General features: G+C 43.4%; 1 protein-coding gene across 3 annotated transcripts in view; it reads left to right on the top strand.

The window, feature by feature from the left end:
• Nucleotides 1-16433, top strand: part of LOC128684273 (mucin-17-like) — a 38585-nt gene extending 22152 nt beyond the window's left edge. For 2 of the 3 annotated variants that reach the window (XM_070097268.1, XM_070097256.1), the window contains 11 exons: nt 161-3404; nt 3658-3896; nt 4362-4686; nt 5286-5408; nt 5795-5907; nt 6236-6370; nt 7720-7851; nt 8824-9338; nt 9797-9911; nt 12967-13044; nt 15437-16433. In XM_070097268.1, coding sequence (XP_069953369.1) covers nt 161-3404; nt 3658-3896; nt 4362-4686; nt 5286-5408; nt 5795-5907; nt 6236-6370; nt 7720-7851; nt 8824-9338; nt 9797-9911; nt 12967-13044; nt 15437-15520 — 5103 coding nt within the window. In that variant the 3' untranslated portion in view covers nt 15521-16433. The remainder of the gene's footprint in view (nt 1-160; nt 3405-3657; nt 3897-4361; nt 4687-5285; nt 5409-5794; nt 5908-6235; nt 6371-7719; nt 7852-8823; nt 9339-9796; nt 9912-12966; nt 13045-15436) is intronic. The other variant, XM_070097264.1, reaches the window with a different exon arrangement.
• The last annotated feature ends 4110 nt before the right edge of the window (nt 16434-20543 follow it).

Below are 20543 nucleotides of genomic sequence, written 5' to 3'. Positions count from 1 at the left end.
GATGAAGTCCAATGAGGTTGAATTATGCAGTATTTATTCCTTGTGTTTTGGTTATGCAGGTTTTATTCCTTTGGTTCTGAAGTATTCATCCTCATGGTTTCTTAAATATGTGATAAGGCAAGAGATACTTTAAAACTTACTTTGATTTTTATGGTTACAGGTGACGTTCGACACTCACACTTACTTCACCACGCAAACCTTCACTCGCAGAGTGGAGCCCGACCAGCGGGTGGTGACCTCGGAGGAGGTTCTCACTCAGGTGGTTATCACCGAGGCACCATCGGTACAGCGAGCCACCTTTATCCCCGATAGGTCTTCACTAGTCATCAAGACTTACTTCACTACCCTCACTTACTACACCACTGCAGTAACTGGCATCACCACCCTGGTGAGCAGCAGCACTGTAGTATCCTCAGAGGTGGTGACGGAGACAGCTTACATGACAGAGTCTCCAAGTCTTGATGTTGGTGACGAGTTTGACTTGATGTCAACTCCCACTGTTGACCCAGAGGCTTCGTTTGACTACGAGGCTGCTGATGAAGATGGCTTGGTGCTGTATGCCACCATGACCATATATACTACCCTCACCTACCTCACAACCATTCTACAGGGCACCCGCACCATCACTACATCTAGGACAGAGGTTTCATCAAATATTGTCACAGAATCCTTGACTTCAGCCTTGAATTCTGAGGAACTCATCTCCTTTAGAAACTCTTACTTGTCCTGGCAGGTGACACCTACAGCTGTCGGCGCAACACAGCCACCAACTATCGCTTATGTCAAGCTCAGAGACAATGTTTACAAGCAGTTGCGTACCTTCTTTACCACATACACATACTACACTACTCTTCACAACGGTGTCGTCAACTCAAGTCTTCAGACTGAGACGAAGGTGTTCACCTCTACCATAAGCACCACAGGAATCCCGGCATCACTCCTCATCACTCCTACAAGACGGTTCGAACGTCCTTCCTTTGAAGCTACTGCTGAGGTTCCTTCTCTAGGAGGAGGCGCTGGTGTCCAGCTTGACCCATCATATCTATCTTCACTGAGAAGTTCTATTATGGTGTCCAAGGCCACGACTGCACCTGCTGGCCCAAGCGAGGAGGAAGGTCTTCAGGCCACAGTCCATGTCCAGGAGGGTGATGCATCCGGCACTTTTGTGGTGAGCGACTCCACTACTTCGGCCACCTTGTTAGTGCGACCCACTGAAGACCTCTCGACGTCAGTGTTGACCGGGCAGACTATTGTTATTTTTGACACCTCTTACCTCTCTTCTCTCAAGTCTTCTTATCTGGCATCTGTTAGTCCTGTCTCATCCTCCCCCATACTCCCCATAAACCCGGCAGTTGTGTCGCAGTCACCCACAGTTAATCCTGACAGCAGCCTCGCTGATTCCTCTTCATCTGTGGAAATCTCTGCATTAGAAGTCACAGATACTTCCCTGCGCAATGTATCTGTCTTCCCAACAAGAGACGACCTGGTGGATGAATCGAGTGATGTGCCACCCACCGACATCCCTCCCGTTGAACCTGCAGTAATCCCTATTCGTGTTGATTCTGCTGATGCTGAAGTCTCTTCTGTAGGATTAAGTATGACCGGATCCAACGACAATGGCCTTAACTTAGATCTAGGTCCGATGTTTACAGCAGTGGCAGGTATCATACGCAATAATTTAAATAACCACTTTATCAAACCAAAGTCAGATGACGATAACCGAAGGAAAATAAATCCTCCACTTCTTCCCTCCAACACACTCATTGTAGCCCAAAGGGAACCTCTGCTCATTCCAGTTGGAGGAGTTGGAGCCTCCCTCAGCAGCACTAATGACCGTACAGAAGGTCCAGAACATGGCTTCATCCCACTTAGACGGCCTGACAGTCCTCCTCAGGCAAGGTTTCCTGCAGATGCTCACACGCCACATAAAGGATTTGCTGCTCCCAGCTTAAATCCTGGCTTCATTAGAATTGCTTCTGAAAATCCAGTAGCTGAGAAACCTAGTTTCTCACTCCCAGTCAACATTGATGAGATGGAGGGTTTCGGCCCGACTTTCCTTCCTCCTAAAACGCAGTTGGGATTCACTGCCATGACAGTTGACCCTCTTGGTCCCACTCGGGTATCGGTCATTTCCGGGTCACCGACCATTTTCTTTGGTGGTGTTGGTCCTAATGACCTACCACCGCCAGGCCAGCCTGCCCCTTCACCACCTCAGGGACACAAAGTAGACCGAGAACCTGTTTTCATTCTCCCAAGTCACCCGGTCCTGCAAGACGAGACGAGGCCAGTACCCGTGCCAATTCGTGTGCCCCTACCTGGAGACAGAAAATCAATTCTCCTCATAGTTCCCCCTAAAGGTTCTTCAGACCAAGTTGCAGCAGGAGATACTCAATCAGAAGTTGTGTCATCAAGGTTTCCACCACATCACCCTCAGCCATCACGAGTTGGACCTCAGACCATCGTCAGCATTGAAGGTGACAATCGCATTGTGAGAACTCAGGTCATCCCAGCCCACACTCCCAGTCTACATCAACCACCGCCTATCATCGTGGCTCCAGCTCATGGCGAGTTTGTGCTTCACTCCACAGTCGGTGTTGGTATAATTTCAGGACCTCCTGAAGACGAGCGTCCACAACCCCCACCTGAACTTGAGAGCACCGTCGTGTCTGGCTCGGAGACCATCCTTATGGGTCATGGTATCAACAGTGGCCGCACCACAGTCTTCAGAGGCTCCTCCACTGTCATGTCAGGTGCCACTACCATCTTTGGGCCACTGTTTACCCGCCCGGTTGCTAACAATGAGCCAGAAGGTGACCTGACCTCAGTAGTGATGGGGCCAGGAGGTACCATCACCCGTTTTGTCACCCGGGTAGAAACATCAGCCCGCACCATCACTGCCACACACACCGAGGTAGTTTTCACTGAGGGAGTTACATCCACGCTGACTCACGTGATCCGCAGCACCTTGCCACTGCGAATTATCATCTCTACCATAGTGGGTACTGCCACCCGTGTCAGCTACATCACTGCCACAGTTGGTGGTGCTGAGATGAGAGACCCCACCACATACCCACCTGGCTCACCCTTTGATCCAGCCAACTACCCATCCTTCCCTGTCGATCCTCACACAGATGATTCTGAACTTCGCCTTCCTGGAGATGCGGAAGTGGTGCTGAGTGAATCTACTCTAGGTATAGCAGAGGACAACGAGATTAGCCGAGTAGTTGAGAGCAAGAGCCCCGACCAGGAGATCAACATGGGAGGTCCTCTCAGGGCTCCAGTGTCACAGTGTGAGCCTCAGTGCTCGGCTGGACGTCATGAGGTGTGCAGGCTGGTACGAGGTGCTCATACTTGCGTCTGTCGTGCAGGCTACTCACGCAAGAGTGATTATGACACCTGTAAACGTAAGTAATAACAGAGAGGAAGGTTATGGATACAGGCAGATAATAATAAAAGGTAAATAATAATAATAATAAAAGGTAAATAATAATAAAAGAAGGCAGATAACAATAATAATAACTAGCACTTAGATTACAAGTCAGAAAACTTAAAAAAGCCACCTCTTTTTATTCTTGTTCTAATTTGATCAGGTTACGTTAAAACTGTTCAATTTAAAGAAACTTCTAAGCTTTATGATCCCAAACTCTTTCATTGCAGAATCCCTCGCCTACAATGTGCAAGTCCTGCTCGACAAAATGAGTGACATCGACCTGGTGTTTGACCCTGTGCTTGACAACACCAGCCATCCCATCACGCAGGACCTCTCAGACATCACTGTCCATGGGATCGACCAGGCCATGAGAGGCTCCGGCCTCGGACCACGATTCCATGGTGCTACTGTCACTAAGTTCACTGATGTCAAGAGACTAGCTATGCCCGTCTCCGTAGAGCCAATGGTAAGTTAGCATCAACTCATCATTTCTTGATACAGTACATGTAGTGAGTACTACTATTCCTGGTGCTTGTGTTAAGGTCTGAGTATTAAGAGACATGTGTAATTATAATAATGGTACACAGTGTAATTATAATAATGATATACAGGATGAGGAATTACACTTTTGCTACACCTGGGTATATTTATTTGAAGTTTTGGCACGTTTCTTCAATAGATACCCAGGTGATGCACATGCGTCTAATTCCTCAGGAAAGATGTATAATACCTGAGCACCACTACAAGAATCCAAAAGCCACTGGTGCATTTATACATTATTAACCAATGACTCTTTAAATGAAAAATTAGGCAATCATGCATGAGGTGAATACACATCCACAGATAATAGTCTGAGACAATCATACTGTGGCAAGACGCCTTCAGTCACTTATGAGTCTGATATTCCAGACACTTTTAACATTTTCTTCAGGAACACGGGCTGGTAGTGGACATCAAGGTAGAGCTGTCAAGGACAGAAGGAGAAGAAGAGTTCAATGATGACATGAATGAGTCTGTGGTGAGGGAGGCACTGGAACTAGCGCTGAAGGATACCAACTACTCTCTGGGGGATTCAGAGATCGTCGCCAACAGGAAAGTGTCGGTGCTGGCCGCCGACGACTTCGACGAATGTTCCCACGAAGATCACAATGATTGTTCCAGCTATGCTAACTGCTTCAACACCCCTGGTTCCTATCTCTGTGCATGCAAGGACGGCTTCAAAGATATGGATGACATGCCAGGAAGGCAATGTGCAGGTGAGAAGCATTTATTGCACTTCCAGACAGTTCCAGCAACTTCTTTGGTGATGCTGGAATGACTTAATTTTGGACTTTGTTGCTCGATCTTTCCTGAAGTGACTGGAGCTTCAACCACTCCTTGTGTTGAATGACACGCATAGGTTTAGTGTTTCTTGTAAACAATATTTATATTTTGACAGAGGGGTACCTTGATGCTTGTTAAGGGCTCGTGTTCCATGGAATTAGAGCTACTCTCCCCTAATTCGAATCAAAATTTATCATCTTCCATTCCCCAGATGCTTTATAGCCTTTAAAGGTTTAGCATTTTTCATAAATGTAATTCCAAAGATTTACACAGCAGTGCATTATATATATGAATTTACTCAAATCCTCTATTTGTTTCATTAATATTGGCTAATTTTCGTGCCCTGACAAACACAACAAACAAGTTATTAAATTAATGTTTTCATAGCTGCCGAAATAACTTCACAGAGGTGACTAATACTTCCATTTTTTCACTGAGAGAAACGAGCTGATAAATGTATTCACCTAATTTTTCCCTGTTACAAATGAACTGGGAGTTTCACGGCACTAGCATCAACTCTCTTGTCCCACAGTGCAAACAGAGCAGTGTGCCAGGTGTAACTTCCAGGGAGAGTGCGTCTCCAAGCCCGACGGCTCCATCGGGTGCCGCTGCTTACAGTGGTTCAGTGGCGACCGCTGCCAGGTCAACCTCAGGGGTAAGTCATCTTCAAGGGTGGGTCAACCTCAAGGGTAGGTCAATCTCAAGGGTAGGTCAACCTCATGGGTAGGTCAACCTCAAGGTGTGTCAGCTTAATCATCTTACAAACCTCTCTGTTTTTCACTTTATTATTGAAAATAAACTTTTTTGAGTGTTCTTTTACTAACATATGCAATATTAGAATAAACCTGATCTCGTATCTGCTCTGTAATTGCACATTACAGTAATATAAATATGTGTTTGTGTATTTTCTAGAGTTAGACATTATATTTCTGCTTCACTGCACATATATGTATCTTGAAAGACTCGTTTTATGCATTTCCCAAGATCTTAAATTTAAATGACTTGTGTTTGTGAAGTACTCATGTGTGTGTATGTTAACAGTTCTACTGATAGTGTTGGTGACGGTGGGTTCCCTACTAGTGGTGCTGCTGCTGCTCTGTCTCGCCCTCTGCTGCCTCCGGGCCAGAAAAAACACCAGGAATAAAATGGGACAGGTAGGAGCCTCTGCTAAACTCACAGATGTGAGACGTTTAAAAGTGTTAATGGTCTGATGGCTTTCCTGATGTCTCAAATAAATATATTTTTTATCTAAGCTTTATATAATGAAATGTGATGTGAACAAACTCACATGGAAAGAATGAAGTAGAAGAGCACTGAGGTACTCTTCAGTCAGCTAAAGAGGACTATTGATTTTAGTTTCTCCATGTTGGTTCCTACGTATTTAATTCACTTTGGTGTTAATGTAGCATCATTAACTCCCTCTTTTGTGCATTTCGATGTAATTTACATTTATATGTAGAGCATGGTACTCACTCTCGACAGATGCCTGGCGCTCCCACCTTCCTGAGGGCTCGCAGCGCCGGCATGTCCAGCACACTCGACCGTCGAGCCATGATTCACGAGACCTCTTCTGAGAGTTCCATCGACCATTCCCGGCTCCATGCCACCTCCTTCATGGTATGTATTACAACCCAGGATTCCAAATGGCCTGTTATCCCGGGTGTAATGGGAGCAAAATAAACACAGCAGAAAAAGTTTAGACTTGTATTATCCTTCACCAATTTAGAACAGCAATATGTACACTATGTACAGTGATAAGTATAGTGCACTCCACGGTAACCAAGGCAGAAATAGAAGCCACAAGATAGCAGACCATGCTTCAACCAGCTCTAGAATGGGAATGACAAGGGCAGACAGGAGAGCGGTACCCACATAACCTCTGCGATTGCCAAAACCATCTTCTTATTGGCTAGAACCTGGTCACTAGTTGAACGACGGGGCCCCATCATCAACTCTTAGCAACCTGGTTCGCTGGTTGGGGGAGATAGCCTGTAAATGAGGGCGTGTACATGCGCCGAATAAAGGTTACGTACTCTTTGCATGCCACAGTATGTCGACACCGGGCTAGAGTAATGCTTATCTTTGACATAAGAGCATAAAAAAGAAGGAACACTGCAACAGGCCTACTGGCCTATGTGAGGAAGGTCCAATTCTCCCACCGGCTTAAGCCAGTAGGCCTGAAGAAAATAAACCCTCTGGAATGAGATAATGCTAAAAAATAAATAAGCTATGACCAGCTGTGTGCACGAAACAGCAGATTTATGGGTTATTATTATATGTGTGATCAACTACTGACAACACACCAACTCTTTTTTTTATACTGGCAGGTTCTGTTTTCTTTCATTTATATCGATGGGACTTTCTCGTCTTCCTAATAACTTGGCGAGGATGATGTTTGTATGATGCCCTATAGTGTTTGGCCAACCAATACTTATTCAGAATGAAAAAATATAAAAATCTAACTAAACTGAAGTCTTTTACAAAAAATGGAACCCTTGAATCCCTTCCATGGAACCCGTGAATCCTTTTCATGGATCCCTAAGTGTTCGTGAACCACCAGATGAGAACCTCTAGTCTGAAGAATGTTATGAAGAAGCTACTAAGGAAGTGTTAATGACCTGTAGGGTCAAGGTGACGAGTGTGTGGGGAGGAGTATTATGGCCAGGTGGTGCTACAGTGTGTTAACAGCTACTACCTAAGCATTTTGTTTCACCTTTAAGGTAGAGAGACTCTTTATAGTAATGTTCAGAGGCTATGGATCTGCCTACTTCTTGATAACTTCTTTAACATCTGTTTCAAGTCTTATCAGTTATAATGAGACTTGGGTGTCTTACCTTCCACCGGGATGATCAATTCGGTTTTCCTCTTGAATGTAACATTCTGATACCTTATGAAGTCTAAATCTTATTGCCAGATACATTATAAATTTATTAGTATTGTTAAATTTATGTTTTCTTTCTCTGTAGCCTCCAATGAGCTACGAGAAGCAGGAGCGGCTACATCGAGCCCCCAGGTCGGAGTTAAGTGTGGGACGACACTCTCAAGCGTCCTTCGCCGAGGACCGTTCTGTGGGGGTACACACCACCCTTCCTCCTGTGGTGAGTTTTGTCTCCACCTGTCGTGGTGTGTGTGTGTGTGTGTGTGTGTGTGTGTTTTAAACTCTGGAGACTTGATCGTTCTTTAAGGATATGACTCTGACATCCAGACAAGACAGAAGAGTGCAGCAACCCTGTCATAGTCGGGTCATGACATTCTGTGCTTCCATATACGATATCTGAGGATCGAGCCTCATGCATTACACACACCTGTGTCGTAATGTCTTGATGTTTCATGTATGATGTTGTGTGCAAGGGAAATTATTTTCTGTTTAAGAAATATGAGGGCTTGGACTAATATAGATATCTGTAACAGCAAGAGTTACAGTTCATGGGGGATCCTACAGGAATAATCTCGACTCTTGGAGGGAAGGAGTGAGCATAGCTACAATGTCATTGTTTACAAAGAGGAACTTTACAGTATTCTAGTAATGCAGAGGATTTTTTTTATTCTCTCAGGATTCAATGTAAGTCTTCCTTATACTAAACTTTGGGAGTGTCAATGCATCTAGGGAAGAGAGAGAGAGATAGAGAGTGAGGAAGGACATGTTACATGAGGATAAGACACGAGACCGAATAGTTGGGAAATTATTTGAAATTGAGAACATAGAAAATAGTTCTAGTCGAAAACATTACTACTACTACTACTACTACTACTACTGATAATAATAATAATAATAATAATAATAATAATAATAATAATAATAATAATAATAATAATAATAATAATAATAAAAATCTGAACACTGTTGTTACTATTATGTTTATTATTAATAAAAAGCGTCACAGAGTTTAGAAGGTATGGCAGAACACACACTTGCCACTCAAGAATGATTCCCATTAAAACAATAAGACTGATGGAGCGAATCATTAATTCAGTGTCCTAAGTGAGCCCATCTGAAACCTGAGTAATACTAACATCTCAACCTCTGTATGTTGTATATCATGCACGTTGACATTCGCTTCCTCCAACAGTTGATCCCTCGTGTCAAGGGGCCAGCACCTCCCCGTCCATGTGTAGTGAGTCGCGGGGAGAATGGTGAACCTCGTGTCATGATTGGGGCAGATGCTCGCTCCGACCTGGCTAGCTCTCAGCAGGCATTCGTCGACCTGTTGGACCAGCCAGCTCCTGCTGCAGCATTGGACAGAACCAGCAGGAGGGAGAGCATAGCAGCTGCTTCAGTCCACAGCAGTGCCAGGATCAACCGGTCTAGATCACACTCACGGGAGCATCTGGCGAATGCCTTCCTGCATCAGCTGCATCCACAGCCCCATATGGACTCCAACAGGTCTCACTCCACGGACAGGCTCCACCACAGCAACCACGACCTCTCTACAGATAGACTCCACCACAACGCCCACAGCCACTCCACGGACAGGCTCCATCACAGCAACCACGATAATTCCACGGACAGGCTCCACCACCACAGCAACCACGACCTCAACTCAGAGTTTGGGGTCAACTTTTCCTTTAGAGGAGATGGTGAACGGTGAGTAGATGGAGATCATGTTAAAACCTGTGTAATGACAAAAAAGACAACACCTTCACCATCATTCATGCAACAGCTGTCTTGCTGGAAATTCTCAGACATTACAGTGCAAATGACTTGAATTTTGACTCGATTTTTTCCCCTTTTTGAACACCTTGTATTGTATAATAAAAAAAAATATTAAATGGTAATTGACCTTCAGAAGCTTTAATGGTTTTCCTGAATATTTACGAATATATTTTTTCCTCTCGTGTACCTGGAAAAAAATTGATAAAAAATAAAATAAAGCCAGTAAAGTTTTTAACTTTAATAAACACGAACAAGAATTTTATGTAAAAGTCATGAATTTTGTGTAAAATTGATTAATTTTACACAAAATTCATGACTTTTACACAAAATTCATGTAGTTAACTGTGTGCTCTTGATTAATGGCATCCCTCATGCACCCAAATTTGCAGGACCATGAGCATGGCCCGCTCCTGCGATGAGACCACAGTCAGAGCACCCATCAGAAGTCTGCGTGCTGACAGCTTCTACTCTTCAAAGGCCCTGTCTTCTCAGCATATCTCTGACGTATGTACACAGCTGTTGATACCGACAAATAGAAATAACAAGAGGGAAATAGAAAAATAGAAAGGGTGTATACATAGACGAATGAATGTATGAGAGAAATAAAAGTGGCGAATGAACTTTTTGTTATGGTGTGTTATACGATGATTATTTGGTCTATATTTCAATTTTTTTTTTCTCCCTGATAGCAATAAAATTAATTTAGAGCTAGATTTAGATATTCTACTGCTTATATAGACTTATATCCTGTAAATCCCTTCTGTCTGCTTACACATCATAAACGAAAGGAAGTATAAGGTCAACGAAGGAGTTAGTTCTTTACTTAGTGCTGAATCTCCTCTAATAGCTGGTGCTAGATTGTCTTAACCTTATTTTATTTCCTCACTTTTGTCTTGTCTTTAACAACTTTTTATATCTTCAGTAATTTATAGTTGTTGTCTAGCAGCCCATTTTTGAGGTCAGGCTTGGAAATTAATATAACCTTTCGAGCAAACAATTGGAAATAAAAACAGTAATATCTAGATAAAAAATGCAACAGTTATTACTGTTTATTAAAAAAGTAATCGATAGATAACATAGTTGCAAGAGTAATAACTATGACTGGAACAATACACAAATAACCCGCACATAGGAGAGAGGAACTTACGACGACTTGGACCATTTACAAAGTCACACTGTGACTTTGTAAATGGTCCAAGTCGGACCGAGACTTCGTGGTAAGCTCCTCTCTCCTATGTGAAGGTTATTTGTGTATTGCGGGAATAGTATTGATGACGCTTATATTTCAGTGGTTCATCAACAAAGATTTTTGTATCTGTCTGTCGTGGGTTTAGGAACTGAGAAATAGAGAGAGAGTAGACGCACTCCGTGTCTTAGCACATTTCTACCTGGAGAACAATGGTTACACAGATGTAATGACATGCTCTTGACAACTTTGTATCTACCAGGCAGCTAGTTAAGAGATTTAGCATCAGCAAGCTTACACTAGACTCGCAAAACATCTTAAAATGCTTATTTTTTTTACTCTGCCGACCGCTGAACCTATGGAAGGTCTCAGTCACATGACGGAAACCTACTTGGATGATGGGTTATCACGACAATGAAGGAAATTTTCAGATCTTGCCAACAAAATATCCCCCTTGTGGTTTGATGGGCGATAGAAAGTAGGAGGAAGAATTACAAACGACCCTAATTTTGTCAGTCATACTGCATCTGCATCTCCTGGCAACAAGGAAATAAAAAAAGACTTTGAAGTAACAGTAATAAGGCTGGCACGTACCGTATATTTAACTAACTCCTGAATGTTTTTAATAAGAAAATTGCTGAAATAGGGAGCCACACAGTTGTCTCACTTGAGGATCACGCAGCAATCATTGTGGTAATGTCAGCAGATGTGTGCATGACACCGTAAGCTCATCACAGCTCCCCCTCACCGCACTTTCCTGATCACTCTGACATGTTTGGTGACAGATGACCACCTGTCCTGCAACACCTGCCAGACTATATTACAAACTATACTACTATATTGCTATCAGATAAAATATTTAGACAACAGGTTATGACATAATAACTTTTTCTAATTTCCCTCACCTCACCTTCCTTCATTTCACCTCACCTTCCCTCGCATCACCTCACCTTCCCTCACTTCACCTCACCTTCCCTCACTTCACCTCACCTTCCCTCATCCTTTCACTTTTCAACACCGTCCTCCTCTTTCTTAATGTTTGTATTTTCTTTGTGTTTTTCATTATCTTTCTTGTGTTCCTCTTTATTATTCTCTCTCGTCTTCTTCCTCTTTCCTATTGTTTACAATAAGAAGCTAAACTACACACAAACGATGACCATTACTGCTGACTACAATGGCTCTCTTATACCCACCATTTTTACCCTGACTCCATTACTATTACCATCACTGCTACCATGACTTACCCACCACCATTACCATCACTGCTACCATGACTTCACCACCACCATTACCATCACTGCTACCATGACTTCCCCACCACCATTACCATCACTGCTACCATGACTTCACCACCACCCTTACCATCACTGCTACCATGGCTTCCCCACCACAATTACCACCACTGCTACCATGACTTCACCACCACCATTACCATCACTGCTACCATGACTTCACCACCACCATTACCATCAGGGCTGCCATGACTTCCCCACCACCATTACCACCAATGCTATCATGACTTTGCCACCACCGTTACCATCACTGCTACCATGATTTCCCCACCACCATTACCACCACTGCTACCATGACTTCCCCACCACCATTACCACCACTGTTACCATGACTTACCCACCACCATTACCATCACTGCTACCATGACTTCCCCACCACCGTTATCATCACTGCTACCACGACTTCCCTACCACCATAACCATCACTGCTACCATGACTTCCCCACCACCATTACCATCACTGCTACCATGACTTCCCCACCACAATTACCACCGCTGCTACCATGACTTCACCATCACCATTACCATCACTGCTACCATGACTTCACCACCACCATTACCATCAGGGCTACCATGACTTCCCCACCACCATTACCACCAATGCTATCATGACTTTGCCACCACCATTACCATCACTGCTACCATGATTTCCCCACCACCATTACCACCACTGCTACCATGACTTCCCCACCACCATTACCACCACTGCTACCACGACTTCCCCACCTCCATTATCCCCACTGCTACCATGACTTACCCACCACCATTACCATCACTGCTACCATGACTTCCCCACCACCATTACCACCATTGCTACCATGACTTACCCACCACCATTACCATCACTGCTACCATGACTTCTCCATCACCATTACCACCATTGCTACCATGACTTTTCCATTATCATTACTACCACTGCTATCATGGCTTCCCCACCACCATTACCATCACTGCTACCATGACTTCCCCACCATCATTACCCCCCACTGCTACCATGACTTCCCCACCATCATTACCACCACTGCTACCATGACTCACCCATCACAACAATGACTCCTGACGGTCTCCCCTCCACACGTAGGAGCACCAGACCATGGCTGAACGAGATGGCGGCTCCACTGTCGTCTACCCACAGATGGAACTGTATCGTCCGGCGCGTGTAAGTTGCCACTTCCATCCACCCAACTCACTACCATCTTACCATTATTATACTAAATCTCTCTGAAATGACTCTGTGCATGTTTTGATTTTTGTATAGTTACAGAAACTAGATTTTTTATTCACTGAACTATGGGTTTCTAACTAGGTGAGAAAGTATGAGTTCTCGGCATGTGTTTAGATATATTCTTCACTATTTCTTAGTTTTGCATGTGCTAATTTTATGCTTTATGTGACATATTCCTTAACTAAATGAATACTGCTTTCCGTATATTATGGAAAGTTTAGCTGCATAGGTTACAAGAACTTTACATGTAGCGTGTTAACAGTGTCATGTAGTGTGTTAGCAGTGTCATGTAGCGTGTTAACAGTGTCATGTAGCGTGTTAAGTTCATGTAGCATGTTAACCGTGTCATGTAGCGTGTTAACAGTGTCATGTAGCGTGTTAACAGTGTCATGTAGCGCGTTAACAGTGTCATGTAGCTTGTTAAGTGTCATGCAGCGTGCTAACAGTGACATGTAGCGTGTTAACAGTGTTATGTAGCATGTTAACAGTGTCATGTAGTGTGTTAGCAGTGTCATGTAGCGTGTTAACAGTGTCATGTAGCGCGTTAACAGTGTCATGTAGCTTGTTAAGTGTCATGTAGCGTGTTAACAGTGTCATGTAGCGCGTTAACAGTGTCATGTAGCGTGTTAGCAGTGTCATGTAGCGCGTTAACAGTGTCATGTAGCTTGTTAAGTTTCATGCAGCGTGTTAACAGTGACATGTAGCGTGTTAACAGTGTCATGTAGCGTGTTAACAGTGTTATGTAGCATGTTAACAGTGTCATGTAGTGTGTTAGCAGTGTCATGTAGCGTGTTAACAGTGTCATGTAGCGGGTTAACAGTGTCATGTAGCTTGTTAAGTGTCATGTAGCATGTTAACAGTATCATGTAGCGTGTTAACAGTGTCATGTAGCGTGTTAAAAGTGTCATGTAGCGTGTTAACAGTGTCATGTAGCGTGTTAAAAGTGTCATGTAGCGTGTTAATAGTGTCATTTAGCGTGTTAACAGTGTCATGTAGCGTGTTAACAGTGTCATGTAGCGTGTTAAGTTCATGTAGCATGTTAACAGTGTCATGTAGCGTGTTAACAGTGTCATGTAGCGTGTTAACAGTGTCATGTAGCGTGTTAACAGTGTCATGTAGCGTGTTAACAGTGTCATGTAGCGCGTTAACAGTGTCATGTAGCGCGTTAACAGTGTCATGTAGCGTGTTAACAGTGTCATGTAGCGTGTTAACAGTGTCATGTAGCGTGTTAACAGTGTTATGTAGCGTGTTAACAGTGTCATGTAGCGTGTTAACAGTGTCTTCTAGTGCCTCTCATCCGTAATACTTTTGGGTACGCAAAATTATTCACGAAAATGGCACCATACGTTAATATTATTACATTAATGATGGTTCGCTAAGCCCGTAAGGGTCATACGGCGCCTGTGGGAACAAGAGACAATCAGGTTTGGTCTAAGGACGGGGAGGATAGGTCCCATTCTGTACATCAAGAGCCCAGCCCCATTCTGTACATCAAGAGCCCAGCCCCATTCTGTACATCAAGAGCCCAGCCCTTCCCCTCACCCACGTCCAGGAATCTCCACTGTGACGAGCATAAAATCATAAAACAAAAATTTTCTGACATTATCATTATTGTTACTTGTAGTGCGTTTTTTTTATTTCCTGATATTTTTGATTATGGTAGTTTCAATGATTCAGTTACATGAGCCTCAATGTTTGCCAGGACTCTGGGACAAGTACTGACTGCCTTCACCACGTCTCTCACACACACCTTCTGTACTATATTTCTCGCTGTGAATACATGAAGCTGCCTTTCATTGCCTTACACATGTCACGACGTCAGGTGTTTATGACGCTAGATGCCAGAGTGTCCCACGATACTCTAGACATACACTGTATGTTCCTGAGAATTAAGGGATGATGCACTTCATTAGTCAACAGCTGACAAAATAACACGAACCTAAATGTATGAACTCAAACGATTGCAAAAGCAGGGGACAGTGTGGCCTACTGATGATATCCTCTTCGTCTGTTTGAGGCTGAAATATACAGACGTCTTATACTCATTATTTTATGCATTTTGGTTTCGTTTGTGTAATTGATCAGTGTTTATTAAACACCTGTGTCAAAATACTACAATATATAGCTTGTGCAAATAGAAACTTTATTGTCGTAAGAAACTTTAATGTCTAGCGGACACAATGTATCACCTACACATGTGTCAGGATACATTTCATTACCCAAACAAAGGTATAGGATTCATGCCCAGCAGCTGTGTTGAAACCCTTTCAATGCTACGCACTTACCACTGAAGGAAATTAACTGCAATATGCATCGTCCTTTGCAGGATACTGACTCCCTGAGTGATATGAGCGAGCAGCACTCCAAGGTTACCTCCAGCAGAGCAACCTCCAGGAACTACTTCTCTTGAAGCAGACCTGCGTCTTCTTCGCCTCTCCCAGGCGCTGCTTACCCTTAACGGAAGGGAAAACGAGAGAAACAAAACATGCAGAATTCCGCATTTGTTCCAACAGTACTAAATAATATCTCTTCGTGTAATACTGGACGTGATCCTCAAGAGTTAATACTACTGTAACTAAAATATTTACTTGTATGAGAGGTTCAGAAATGGTGCTGTTGACAATTCCATTCGCTGCCTGGCAGCTGGTACTAGCACACTCACCGAGGCTATTTGGTCGAGCGATGAGAGTTTGCAAAAGATTAAGTAAACCAAAACTCCAGCAATAGAATATCAAAATCGAAATACGTATAGATATTTCAACATTTTTTTTAAAACCCTTTCTGGATTTCCTTTATTCACTATTGCACTCGTCATCAGTCCAAGGCCAAGATATACAATGGTCCAGTGTCATGACGTTAAGCTTATTTTTCCTCTGATTTTCAGAGGTGCTGTTGTTCTTGACAGATGTGTAGGAAGGCGAGATGTGCCGTCCTTCCTGTCATGGTGCAGGAGGGCGAGACGTGCCGTCCTTCCTGTCATGGTGCAGGAGGGCGAGATGTGCCGTCCTTCCTGTCATGGTGCAGGAGGGCGAGACGTGCCGTCCTTCCTGTCATGGTGCAGGAGGGCGAGACGTGCCGTCCTTCCTGTCATGGTGCAGGAGGGCGAGACGTGCCGTCCTTCCTGTCATGGTGCAGGAGGGCGAGATGTGCCGTCCTTCCTGTCATGGTGCAGGAGGGCGAGACATGCTGTCCTCCCTGTCATGGTGCATATCTTCTTAAAGCAAAAAAGGTCTCAAATTGACTTGAGAAATAAACTAGCATTTGCTCAAGCAGCTTAATATTTATTTATTTTCAATGCAACAGTTATATATATATATATATATATATATATATATATATATATATATATATATATATATATATATATATATATATATATATATATATATATATATATATATAATATGGTTTAATTTTGGTCATCTGTTGATAAACATATTATGACTGACTAAGAATGTTGAGGCCAGCATTCCATACTAGAATTTTTGTGACCTATTTTGCTGACCCAACTATATAAATCTCTCTCTATATATATATATTTGTATAAAAACTTATCTCTAGACTGTACTTAGGCTACTTCACTTTTTATTGTTGGGTGTAAAGTCAAGAATTTGTTACGTTAGTATATTGTAATTACTAACTGTGTAATTTTAAGATAATATTCAATGCTTGAAGATCACATTCAAGACAGAAATTATTATTTTATCTATTCTTTAGAGCATGTGATAATTTTTACATGATTCTTAAGGTACCAAACTTTCAGCTCTTTGAGTCTTAGGTACTTTGAAGTGTAAATAAACTCTTTGTATATATATATACATATGTGTATTCCAGAGCCTGTGTCTGGCTGGTCCAAGCGAAGTGTATCAATCTTAAACCAGCATCTCACTCTGATCCTCGAGGTCTGCTTCCTCAAATTCCTTCAGCATATAAATAATTTTTAAAGTTGTTTTGCAACTTTTAAAGCATGTAGCCTCTTCTACATAGCAGAAGCAGCAGTCTCTGATAGATCGTAAATGTTTTTTGGGGTAAATTAAGATTTAGTGTCAGAACGTCTGTGACTGTCTCTTGAGGGTAATGTGTAACTTGTGCCTCTGTTCTCGTGTTGATCATTGATATAGTGAACTCTAGGCCGGTACCGTAAGAATGTTAGTGGCTAGCGACGACCTTGGAGAAGCTTCGACCAACAGAGGTCTTTATTATGTGCGACGGAAATGAAAAGAATGCAGATTTTATTGAACGTTTGTCAACTTTTTGTTGACCTTAGTCATTACATTCTACTGGATTGAATTATAAATCTCCAATGAAGTTAACTTCGTGTTCGAAGTGGTTTTTCGGTATTGACTCTCTAAATGGGGAGAGTCGTACGAAGAAGACGTACGACACTCCCCTACTTGGGGAGTCAATACCGGGTCACCTCATAGACAAGACCCTGACCTGGCCCGTACTGGCCAACCACTTCGAACTCGAAGCTTACAAGATAAGCTTAATCGGAGATTATTGAGAGTCGGACTCTAGCAGCTATTTAAAGAGCTTTTATGGTGGCAGCCTAACAAAGCGGCACTGAGACGCCAGTGCCAACGTGGCATCTAAGTCAAAACTATGATTTTCTCTAGTATGTGTGCCCCATACTGGCTGCCTCATCTGGGAGAACCACGCCAAGAAAGTCTTCAAATCGCACTAGTTCAACCTTGTGTAAGAGAACAGTCACTTTGTGCCAAATAGAAGCACGTCTGTCTTATCTAAAATTATTCCTTCCATTGCCTACTTTCCCTTTGAAAGGAGGAACAGTGGTGCTGGTGAAGGGTTCTAGAACTAGGGCACTTAGTTACCCTTTCTGGCATCAAAACTGAGTACCGCCAGTTAACCAGGCGATCAGTGTTTGGCCCCTACGTGTTTAGTGATTCCACATTACTCGCAGCAAGTGGTTATTTCTTAATCTTATTTCCTTTAATTCCTCCTTAAAGATATTTTACTCCCAAGCTTATCTCTTTACCTGCTCTAATCACGTGTTTTATTTCTGAATATATTACTGACACCTGCTCCGAACACGTGATTTAATACTCAAGAAGTTGTTTTTACCACCTGTTTTGATGCTCTCGAAGCTGAGATGAGGAACAGCTTATTAACCGTCGGGATCTCCACGTATCAGAGCCATTCACGTCAGGTGCTTATAAAACTGACCAGACGTTGGGATCTCAACGTGTGTTAGAGAGCTCATCACAGCAGGTGTGTGTGTGTGTGTGTGTGTGTGTGTGTGTGTGTGTGTGTGTGTGTGTGTGTGGATATGATCAAGCACAAGGACTGAGGTGTCAAATGTACTGCGCTTGCTCCATCTTAATAAAAAAAATACATTTATTTACCTTCTGACTTTCATTTCTTGAAAGATCCTTAGAAAGTAACTGATTACACTGGATAAAAATAAATTTCCCGCTAAGGTGTGTGTACTCACCTATTTGTACTCACCTATTTGTGGTTGCAGGGGTCGAGTCACAGCTCCTGGCCCCGCCTCTTCGCTGATTGCTACTAGGTCCTCTCTCTCCCTGCCCCATGAGCTCTATCATACCTCGCCTTAAAACTATGTATGGTTCCTGCCTCCACCACATCACTTTCTAGGCTATTCCATGGCCTGACTACTCTATGACTGAAGAAATACTTCCTAACATCCCTTTGATTCATCTGAGTCTTCAACTTCCAATTGTGACCTCTTGTGTCTGTGTCCCATCTCTGGAACATCCCGTCTTTGTCCACCTCGTCTATTCCGCGCAGTATTTTATATGTCGTTATCATGTCTCCCCTGACCCTCCTGGCCTCCAGTGTCGTCAGGCCGATTTCCCTCAACCTTTCTTCATAGGACAATCCCCGTAGCTCTGGGACTAGTCTTGTTGCAAACCTTTGCACTTTCTCTAATTTCTTGACGTGCTTGACTAGGTGTGGATTCCAAACTGGTGCTGCATACTCCAGTATGGGCCTGACGTAGATGGTGTACAGAGTCTTAAACGAATCCTTACTGAGGTATCGGAACGCTATCCGTAGGTTTGCCAGGCGCCCGTATGCTGCAGCAGTTATCTGATTGATGTGCGCCTCAGGAGATATGCTCGGTGTTATACTCACCCCCAGATCTTTTTCCTTTAGTGAGGTTTGCAGTCTTTGGCCATCTAAACTATATTGTGTCTGCGGTCTTCTTTGCCCTTCCCCAATCTTCATGACTTTGCATTTGGCAGGGTTAAATTCAAGGAGCCAGTTGCTGGACCAGGCTTGTAGCCTGTCCAGATCTCTTTGTAGTCCTGCCTGATCCTCGTCCGATTCGATTCTTCTCATTAACTTCACATCGTCTGCAAACAAGGACACTTCTGAGTCTATCCCTTCCGTTATGTCGTTCACGTATACCAAGAACAGCACAGGTCCTAGGACTGACCCCTGTGGAACCCCGCTTGTCACAGGCGCCCACTCTGACACCTCGTCGCGTACCATGACTCGTTGTTTCCTCCCTGTCAGATATTCTCTGATCCATTGCAGTGCTTTTCCTGTTATGTGTGCCTGGTCCTCTAGCTTTTGCAGTAACCTCTTGTGAGGAACTGTGTCGAAAGCCTTCTTGCAGTCCAAAAATACGCAGTCGATCCACCCCTCTCTCTCTTGTCTTACTTCTGTCACCTTGTCATAAAACTCTAGGTTTGTGACACAGGATTTTCCTTCCCTGAAACCGTGCTGGTTGTCAATTATACACTTGTTTCTTTCCAGGTGCCCCACCACTCTCCTCCTGATGATCTTCTCCATGACCTTGCATACTATACACGTTAGGGATACAGGTCTGTAGTTTAGTGCCTCATGTCTGTCTCCCTTTTTAAAAATTGGGACTACGTTTGCCATTTTCCATACCTCAGGGAGTTGCCCAGTTTCAAATGATGTGTTGAAGATCTTTGTTAATGGCTCACACAATATCTCTGCTCCCTCTTTAAGGACCCATGGAGAGATGTTGTCTGGTCCCACCGCCTTTGAGGTGTCAAGTTCGCATAGCAGCTTCTTCACCTCCTCCTTGGTTATATGTACCTCATCCAGCACTTGCTGGTGTGCCCCCCTGTTCTGATTTCTTGGAGTCCTACTGGTTTCCACTGTAAATACCTCTTTAAATCTTGTGTTGAGCTCCTGACATACCTCTCGGTCGTTTCTTGTGAATTCCCCATCACCCTTCCTCAGTCTGATTACCTGGTCCTTGACTGTTGTTTTCCTCCTGATGTGGCTGTACAACAGCTTCGGGTCAGTCTTTACTTTTGATGCTATGTCATTTTCATATTGTCTCTGAGCCTCCCTTCTTATCTGTGCATATTCGTTTCTGGCTCTTCGGCTGATTTCTTTATTTTCCTGAGTTCTCTGTCTTCTGTACCTTTTCCATTCTCTAGTACACCTAGTTTTTGCCTCCCTACACCTTTGGG

Source organism: Cherax quadricarinatus, chromosome 4, assembly GCF_038502225.1.
Source record: "Cherax quadricarinatus isolate ZL_2023a chromosome 4, ASM3850222v1, whole genome shotgun sequence".
NCBI classification, from domain to species: domain Eukaryota; kingdom Metazoa; phylum Arthropoda; class Malacostraca; order Decapoda; family Parastacidae; genus Cherax; species Cherax quadricarinatus.
The sequence above is the reverse complement of the archived record's forward strand: the minus strand, read 5'-3'. Positions and strand labels throughout refer to the sequence as shown.